The following is a 10,093-nucleotide window of genomic DNA, read 5'->3' as shown; positions in this document are numbered from 1 at the left end:
CCTACGCCTTGCTTCCCCCCCCCACCCCCACCCCTCCATCTTGTGTTAGCGCTGCGGCTGTGAAGGTTCAGTCCCACTTTGTATTACACACCGTTCTCAGTTGCGCTGCTCCGACCACTTCTGCCCCCTTCCCAAGCGCAACAATCATGCAGCCCTCAGAAGTACCAGGCCCCGGCTATTGAGATGGTAGCATCACATGCTACCATCTCAAGCACCCCTGCATTTTTGGATTGAAAACTTGGGTAGGACCCCTGCAATCTGATCCGACGGGGGCACCCTACCTTTACCCACAATGCTCCACCAGTGGCCATCCCTACAGTCACGTTGTATTCATGTAGTGAACTGATGGGTCACTTCCATTTGCAAGAATCAATTCGTTTATTTGTATTGTAATTGTTTAATTGCTTTTGTTTGATTCTTCTGCGTTCATTATTGTCAGGGGTCCAGAGGCAATTTCCAGGCTAGCAGGTACATGTGCTGCATAACAAAGATTTTGATTGGCTGTTGTTCATGAACTGGTTTGCAATATGGATATAGTCACTTCATCAATTAATTTAGGTACTCCGAAAATCCCAAAAATTATTGCTTAAACAATGTCCTGATCTTAGCAACACGTTTACAGTGAGCGGGTATTTTAAAAAAATTAATAAGAGGTTTAATTTTCTTAAAAGCATGACTGGCTTTGAAATGAAAAGAGGGTTGCACTGTCAAATTTTATCTTCATTTTAAGTTTCCAAGTTGTATTAATCAGTGAAACGGCAGTATTTTTGAGTAGCGTCAAAAGTCAAACCAGCTCCTGGTATTCATGATAAAATAATCAGGTTGACTAGCGCGGCCACATGTTCAGGTGAAAGTCAGGTCAAGTGTCACGAGGTCTTCAGCCAATAACTTCGTGCGATTTCGACATAGTTGCACGGCTGAGACGTGCACGGCAAAGCGATGGATGGACAAAATTGGTGGACTTAAATTTGAACCTGGATTTTCCACTGATAAATGGTAATGGCTGCATTATATAGCGCTTTATCCACGCTTTCAATTGATGCTCTCATCGCCAGAGCAGTGGGGTTAGAAGTTAGGTGTCTTGCTGAAGGACACTTCGACATGCCCAGGCGGGTTTGAACCGGCAACCCCCGACTGCCAGAACAAATCGGTCTTACCTCTGAGCTATGTCACCTCTGCTCTTCCACCACATCTTAATGTTCTTATTACGGTGTCACAGTACACAAGGACTGCAGATGACACACCGGATGCCTTCACGCTTATTAACGGCTCTAATGCGTGCACGGAGGCAGGCTGGCTTTCTCCACTGCCAATTGGATTAAACTCGGCGTGAAATGCAGGATAAGTCGAGGTTTCAGAGCGTAGTGCGGTCCGGGCCTGTTTAGGGGGGAATCTTCCCGGGATTGAAACGAGCCCCTCCCAGAGAAGACGTGCGTTCAAGTGGGCGGGCTGGCGGAGAGGTGGGGGGTCAAGGGTCACACTGGAGTGAGGGTCACTCGCAGCCCTGTGCTGTATGTTCCCCACAGCCGTGTGCGTGTGTGCGTGTGTGTGTGTGCATGTGTGTGTAATGTGTGGTGATGTGTGGTGATGTGTGTGGTTAGTGTATGGTGTGGAGTAGCGTGTGAGTGCATGTGGGGCTTGATGTATGTGTGGTGGTGTGCGGTGCATGAGGGTGTGTGTGTGTGTGTGTGGTGAGTGCATGTGTGTGTGTGGGAGTATATGTATGTGTGTGTGTGGGAGTATGTGCGTGTGAGTGCGAGTGTGTGGGTGCGTGCATGTGCGTGCATGAAGAGGTGTGTGTGTGGGAATATGTGCGTATGTATGTTTGTGTATGTGTGCGTGTGTGTGTGTTTGTGTGTGTGTGTGTGGGAGTATGTGCGTGTGTGTATGTTTGTGTGTGTGTGAAGGGGAGGTGTTGAGACAGTTCACTGCTATATAAAAATTGTACTGTACATTACTGCAGCTAATTTATGTGTCTAGGCAGGGGGGTGGATTTTGCAGTCAGGTCTGCACTAAACTAAGTGGGCAATGTCAGGGAAGAATCTACCTATTTCTCACTCTTCAGTGCACCCCAGACTACTTAGAGAATCCACTTCATTTTCCAAGTTTAGATCCTGTATTTATAATTTAAGATGGCAACAATTTCAGATTTCCAGCTTTCAGGGGCCCTGCAAAGCCAGCTCTCAGCAGCCAGATAATATAACCTCCAGAGGAAAGACTTTCTCTTTTTAAAGATTTGGCAATACTCTGCTCTGATCCATTACACCTGCTGTACGGGACATTGAGTACCGTGTGTGTGTGTGTGTGTGTGTGTGTGTGCGTGCGTGCGTGCATGTGTGTGTGCCTGTGTATGTGTGTTTCTTTGTGTGTGTTTCCTGTGTGCGCGTGTGTTTGTGTGTGTGTGTTTGTGTGTGTGCGTGTTTGTGTGTGTGTGTGTGTGTGTGCTGTGTTGTGTGTTTTTGTGTGTTTTGTGGCTGTGTATGTGTGTATGTGTGTGCGTGAGTGTGTGTGTGTGTTCTGTGTGGTGTGTATTTGTGTGTGTTGTGTGTGTGTGTGTATTTGTGTTCTGTGTGTGTTGTGTGTGCGTGTATTTGTGTGTGTGTGTTTGTGTGTGGCCATGTGTGTATTTGTGTATATGTGTGTGTATGTGCGTGCGTGTGTGCTTGTTTATGTGTGTTTCGTTGTGTGTGTGCTGGTGAGTTTTATTAGTACTGTGGCAGAATCTGTTGTCATGTTTGGCATCCTGTGCCTGTGAGTTTATGTATGCGTCTGTGAGGCTGTGCACGCTTTTGTAAAGAACAATTACAGACACGGACAGCGCTCAGTGTCAAAAAGAAAGTGTTTCAGTAATCCTCCTTCTTCAACATAACACACAGGGATTACAACAAAGTGATGAAAGAAACCTGTTACAAAGCCGCTGTCACTCAGCATTAAAAATCCAGTTTTGGGGTTATCTGAAGGGGGGGGCAGATTTGAAATGAAAATGGCTGCTCAGTGTTTTTTTTTTTCTCTTACTGTGCTTCCATGGCACCAACGAACACCTGGGAGTGTTAAAAACCGGAGATGAGTCTGATGGTTCTGATCCAGCCCGACAGCTTCTGCCAAAACACCCCCCACCCCCACCCCCCTGCACCCCACCTGCCAGACGACGCCAGGTTGTCTGACAGGGCTCAACTGAGAGAACACATGTGACCATAGCCCAGCAGGATTAGGAATCTGTGGCCATTGATACCGATGGTGAGAAAATGAGAGTAAATGTTTTGGACAGTTTCTCACACCGCTTGCCCCTCCCCCTCTCCCCACCCCCTCACCCCACCCCCTCAGCCCCATGTTCCTCCAAATGGTCCTCTGGAAAAGAACTACAGCAGCTACAGTAGGGGACTAACAATTCTGACCCTAAGCAGAGAGATCAACAAAGAGTCTGGCCAGCACCCCCCCCCCCCCCCACCCCCCGACCCAACAAAAAGAAGGTTACAATATACTATAGCTCAGACCAAAGCAATGGAATATCCAAGATTGAAATTTCATGCTTCTTCTGAGCAGCCCTGTCATTAAACGTTTATTTTTCTATGCGGACGGAGTGTAGCACAGTGGGTAAGGAACTGGACTTGCAACCAAAAGGTCGCAGGTTCGATTCCACGAAAGACACTGCGTTTGATCCCTTAGCAAGGTACTTAACTGAAATTGCTTAGTATATACCCAGCTGTAAAAATGGATACAATGTAAAATGCTATGTTAAAAAGTTGTGTAAGTCGCTCTGGATAAGAGCGTCTGCTAAATGCCTGTAATGTAATGTCTATGCATCCACCTGATTTTCAACATACACTGAAGAGCCGTCATCACTGAAAAGCATGGCTCAATGCGCACCTGCAAGCAATGGAATCAACACGGACACTGAAAACACTAGATTTAGATGTCATACCTTTATTTGTACACAGTATCCTTCATACTACAATTAACAGGAACATAGCAGAACATGCAAAACAAAGGATGGGGACAAAACAAAAGAAACAGAATGACAATAATAATAATAATAATAATATTAATAATGATAATAACAACAATGATAATCATTTAAAGAGAGGACTGTCTGAAATCATTTGATAACAAAAAAAAAACAAGCATTTAATCAACTGCAGTCTACAAAGAGGTGGACACAACCGGTCGCGCTGTGAAACGCGCCTGGACGTTTTACTTGTGAATTCAAGCCCCGTGTCTTCAGTGCCACGGAACCTCCTCTGACCCTAACAAGGCGACTTCTCCGGTTCTGCCAGCAGTCTCCGCATCTCCTAATGCGATGGGTCATCTGACAGATCGCTGCGGCAGACCGTCCTGAAACGATCTCTCTCCGCGCCCCCCCCCCGAGGAACCTTTCGGCAGCACCCACGGGGCTGCGCGGCTAGCTCAGATATTCTCAGAGGGGGAAAGCTTTCTTTCTCGTGCCGCGACCCCCACCCCCCGGACGTACTGCCAAGAGCTCTCATTCTGTGAGCAGGAATGTGAAGCGTCTCCCTACCGTGTAAACGCATTTGACCGAGACCTGGCGGCCACCTCTCTGCACACCACAGTTGCCAACGAAATTTTCTCAGTGACTTGCCCGGAACATTCTAGACCCGTCCTAAACCTAAACCCGAAAGCAAACTTTTTTCTGTAAACATTACCTCTTTTCCTATTCTGTTTGGTTTGTAGAGTTACCTACCTCCCCCCTACCTTCTCGCTGTTGGAACAAAAAGTCAGTCATGTTCATCATTTTCACATCTGTGAAAAATATTCCGCATCTCAGATAACAATTTTATTTGTAAAGGAATTTTATAACCCCTCTTCCTTCCTTCCCCCTGTTCTCAAAAGAAAATTAGCAAAATCTTTCTAGATAACATGGAATTAAAAAAAGTAATTAATAAAATGATCACCTCTAAGTTAACTTCAGGTCTGAGGATTATGCCCACAAATTTGTGGCACATTAGTACAGAGGTAAACAGATTTTCAGGAAACCGAACACTAAAATCATCATAAGAAAGCGCGGCGTGGGCTGGGCCTGTCAAAATAAAAGCGCGCCGTTCCATTCATGCCGTTACCCTACACGCTCGTCCGCAGATGGGAAAGAAACAGGAAACAGAGGGTCACAAAAAAGAGGACGGCTTTGTCCTTATACAGACAACGCTGTCCACACCACTCACAACAGAGAATGTTAAAATTAAGCAATTTGGGGAAAAAACTGTATTTACAGTAAATGTAAGCATTCAAAAAAAAAGAAAAAAGAAATAAAGAATAAGTAAGGATGTACATATTTGCTGTAGAACCACCTTATTTCTTGTTTATGTTCATTATCATACAATAGGTACAGACACCGTTACTGATCACAAGGCATATAGCCAGGATTCACTTCAGGTTCGAGAGGAGCTGACGTACGACATAGCAAAATACTATACATCCTTCTGTCACGGGCTAGAGATTTAACCTATTATGTACAGGGTGTAAATGCTTTATGCGTGCGTCAACACAAGAGAGAGGGAGTTGGCTATATGAAATAAGACAACCTCCACATTTGTTGACACCGTGCTCTATGTGAGAACAACACGCCAGTCAAACTCTACCTCTTTAACAGGAAAAAACACCAAAGAAGTGGATTACATTTCACAAACATATCAAAACAGTGGGTTTCGGGGGTACCACTAACACATAAACTGGTGGATCAGTTAAGCAGTAACTTAAGCCTAACATTTAAGAGTTGTATTTTCAACGCGATAGAATGTCTATTTTTCGTATCTGTGAATTTAAAAAGTCCCCCCCCCCACCAAAAAAACCAAAAAAAAACCTAAAACGGGACATTTTACAAAAGACAAATCCACAGTTTTGACGCATCAGTCATCCTACTGTACTGTCCGCGAGAACCAGGAGGAGAGCACGTGTTCTGTGGAGCCGGTAGGATCGGTCTGAGCACAAACACCTCTGTGTAAGGGGGCTTTGGTAAACGGGCTAGCTCTACGGAGGGAGAGGAGAAAAGGGTGTTTCGATCTACCGGAGGGAGGGACTGATAAAACAGGCACTGCGAAAATTGTGGTGGGGAGATACATGGACAGATGCATTCATACTTGGATGGGGCAGTCGGAAGCGGGGCGGGGCGGGGCGGAGATTTGGGGGTGGGGGGTGAGAGACAGGGTCACGCTCTCCTTCGTTCAAGTTCCTGTAAAAGAGGCGTAGGGGGGTATAGGGGGCGAGCGATGGCGGTTCAGAACCCCGATACCGCGGTGCTGCCCGACCGGCGCCAACCTCACCGAGGCGGCGTTCGGACCAGCGGCGCCAGAACGCCGCGCGTAGCGCACGGGCTCGGCGAGGGCGCGTTTCTGCATTCAAAACAGCCTGAGCGCTACTTTAGCTCGACCGCGGCCACACGCCGCAGGGGTGGACTCAGGACTCAGTGAAGGCCTGTGGGCTCATTACGGGGGAGCTGAAATGACCTCGCAACGTCACAAGACTCAGAAAGAGCGTAAAATGGCTCAAAAGGCCATTCTCTGCTGATGAAAAAAACACAGCACTACTCAGCTGCTGATTCATCTCGTCATTTTTTATACACTTATGGATTTCTGAGACGTTCTCAGAAAAGGAGGACTTTTACGGAGATCAGGTCCTTCGCCCTGGTGAAGTGCGTCACTTGTTTAACACAGACCCACTGAATTTCAGCATTCTTACAAGCAGTGTTTTAATTCTGAATTCGCTCCACCTGGTCGTTTACTTTTATAGGGATGAAGTCCGTAGGACGCACAGCACAGCGCTTTGATTAAATCGTGCAATTGGCTGTTCGATAAAAATTGAGTTTTTTAAATTTTTTTTACAAGACGCAAAGTCAAGTCACAAAATGTAGTTCTTGCGTCATTTCGCTTTTAGGTGAATCCGCCCTTTCGATAAAAATCGAGTTTCTACTTTTTGCAGGACACAAAGTCAAGTCAGGTCAAGTCACAAAATGCAGTTCTTGCGTCATTTCGCTTTTGGGTGAATCCACCCCTGCGCGCGGTAGCTTAAAGGAGTCATGGAGGAGGTTGACGGAGAGGCGAACATGGCTTCTACACTCACGCAGATGATGGAGCTGCACGGACGCATCGGAGCAGCTGTCTATGTCTAGTGCAAGGCTGCTACTTTGGGTTTGGTCTGTCATTGGTTTGGCACGGACAAGGGCAAAGAGTTTCGGGGGGGGATTGGGAAACGACAGGAAAGTTAAAAGGCAAGGACTGCATATACTAACGACCATCGGCTCCAGATATGGATTAATCCTTCATATTTTCGACATATTTTAGCTGTAATATAAAAAAGTAAAGTAACAAGAGTTGAGAGCGTGTGGTATGGTACCAGAATCTGACTGGACAGGACACACTAATACCATGCTGTAAGACCAGTGATCTTTGTATCATGCAACACCTTGTTATTCACATGCATCGATTTCCTATCACCTCATGCAGATAAAGAAAGGCAAAAACATATTGTGTCGACGGTAGGACCAAGGCAAGTATGCTTTCAACCAGCTCACGCGTCAAGGTCAAGTCCAGATATGTCCAAACATCAAACCATTAAAACAAATTTATGATAAATCCGCAAAATATGAAGACCTAAGGACATTACATATGATTTATTGATATCAAAGCCTGCTAAAGAATTTTATCCAATTGTTAAAAAGTTATCTTCTTTTCGGGTCATTTCACATAGAAATTTTAAACTATCTAATGTAATAAAAGCACATTCAGTTCTTGGTATAAAAACCGCAAGTCGCTGTACTTTTTTTTTGAAATAACTTGTTAATATTTACAAAATACTTAATACTCTGTAATGTGTTACAATATAAATGTCTAATTTATGAGTGGAAAAAAATGAATGACATTATGTTAAGCAGAAAAAAGGACATTAAACCTAAACCTAAAATATCAATGAAAAGAATCACACATTTTGAAACATACAGCATAATCAAATTAGGACTTCCACGAGTATAGCACATAGGATTTAATTAAAATAACATAATACTCTGTTTTACGCTGTTAGGATGGTGTTAGGATTCAGTCTAGAGCAAAGAGGCATGCAACACGGTATTGCATGGTGCATAATGCAGATCGCCAAACTCCCCATTGCTTACACATAAACACCACTTTTTCCTTTCGGGAAAAGCTTCAATCTCTGTGTGTTTTTAGGGTTTTCCATCTAACTGCTAAAAGGGAAAGAGCGAAAGAGATTTTACACTGTAAAAATGCCCCCTTCATTAGTCGTTCCTATGACAGTATAATAGCATTTAAGTGCTAGGATAGATTAATATCTGTCCACGATTAAAAATGATTCTGTTTTTTAGAGCTGCGTACATTTGTGTGTTCATGACCAAACTCCACTGGCGATATTGGCCCGCTGCTGCTTGTACCAGAGGGGACCCATTAACCAATGGGAAAGAACAGCGATGAGTCAGAGGTGACCTCAGCTGACATATTCTTCTTCTGAGGAACACAGGAAGCATAGAATCGTGATACATACTTTAGTCAGGGACACCAATTTTTTTTCCCCCGCTTTGCTGGAAAAAAATATGACAAAAAATGTTTTGATACAATAAAAAATTTTTTTGGCACACCTAAGACTGCCATCTGCCATAAGACCCTATGTTTTTCAGTACGTTTTTTAAGAGGGAATTTCTTTGTGGGAAGGGGGGTGGGGGGTGGTGGGGTGGGGGGATGGGGCGCAAGAACGCATTTCTCGGATACGGGGAGCGAAACTCCGCGACCTGTCGGGCGTCCCGGTGGGATGGAGACTTTTTTTTTTTTTTTACCCCAGTGCAAACGACACAAAATGGCGGGAGAGAGAGAAGCAGGTGGGGGCATTCAGGCCCCTGGGGCCACAAAGCCAGGCAGAGACAGGGGGACTGTGCGCCGCTGAAGAAACCCAACACAAGGTGCCAAATGCCCACCGTGCCGTAAATACTACTGCACACAGACTAAAAAAGAAAAATGAGCCGATTTGCCAACTGTAAACTATCTCAGATACATCAGGATGACACTGAGAACACACGGTGCCATCTTGCATTTAGCTCACGATGTGTCATCTCTGATTTCCTTGCTGGGAAGACCGAGAACCGAGATGGGGAACTGATCACTTGAGGGCAAAACACTAGGAACCACAGAATTTCGTCTTCAGTCCTCTGTTGTCGTGGCTACTGTTGTTTTCGGTATGCGCGAAGCATCGATTTGAGTTACACCCAGTAATCTGAAGCACCTCTCGCACAGTGGCTAGAGTGAGGCGAGGTGAGGTGAGGTGGTCTTGCCCAAACACAGCAGAAAAATTGTAGGTAGATTTTATTCGAAACTTCTGGCAGTTTGAATTTTAAATGCCCGCTTAGATAAAAAAACTTTTTTTTGGACATAATACGCAGCTGGGGGGCTTGAAGACGTCGGATTTCTTTTCCTCATTTGGATATGTTTATGACAGATGTATCTGTGGAAAGAATCCTAGGGTTTTAATCGTTGTTAATTAATGATATTTTCTTCTTAAAAGGTGGGGGGTGGGGGGGGGGGGGTGGTGGTGGTGGGGTGGTGGTGGGGGGGTCGGGGGGAAGGGGGCGGGCGGTTGGATTTTCTCTTGGTGGGCGTTCCAGCGCTCGTGCCGGACCCGCCCCTCATACCACGCTGTGCACGGCGGGGTACGTGAACTGCGGGTTGATGAAGGAGAAGCCTGCGAACTCGCACTGGTCGATGTTGGCGATGACCAGCTGGTCGGGCGGCGTCAGCATGGGCTGGGTCCGGGTGAAGAACTTGTCGAAGTTTTCCGCCCCTTTGCCGCACTGCGGACGGAAGACAGAAGAGAAACAGGGAAAACGTGTGAGGATTCGGTCTCCCTGGTGACCACCCCCCCCCCCCCCCCCCCATGTCAAACACAAGCCGGGGAAGTTGCTGCTGTCACACTGCTCACCGCTGTTGACAGTGTGGTGGAAATTCTATCTGCATCCACCGTCGGTGAGAAGAGTCAAGAGACTAACGCACAATATTCAGTTCAAGCTTTTAATGTTTGCAAACAAAGGCATACATGAGAACACTCTTACCCAGTGTCCTGAGTTGCAGCTCAGATACTTTCT

At 45.8% G+C, this 10,093-nt stretch overlaps 1 protein-coding gene across 4 annotated transcripts in view; it reads right to left on the bottom strand.

Moving 5' to 3' along the window:
* Positions 1 to 3,904: 3,904 nt before the first annotated feature.
* Positions 3,905 to 10,093, bottom strand: part of LOC135249032 (protein kinase C alpha type) — a 225,439-nt gene continuing 219,250 nt past the window's right edge. For all 4 annotated transcript variants that reach the window (XM_064324267.1, XM_064324263.1, XM_064324264.1 and 1 more), the window contains one exon: positions 3,905 to 9,802. In XM_064324267.1, coding sequence (XP_064180337.1) covers positions 9,638 to 9,802 — 165 coding nt within the window. In that variant the 3' untranslated portion in view covers positions 3,905 to 9,637. The remainder of the gene's footprint in view (positions 9,803 to 10,093) is intronic.

Source organism: Anguilla rostrata, chromosome 2 (assembly GCF_018555375.3).
Source record: "Anguilla rostrata isolate EN2019 chromosome 2, ASM1855537v3, whole genome shotgun sequence".
In the NCBI taxonomy this organism is placed as follows: Eukaryota; Metazoa; Chordata; class Actinopteri; order Anguilliformes; family Anguillidae; genus Anguilla; species Anguilla rostrata.
Note: the sequence above shows the minus strand (reverse complement) of the source record. Positions and strands in the feature narration are given on the sequence as shown.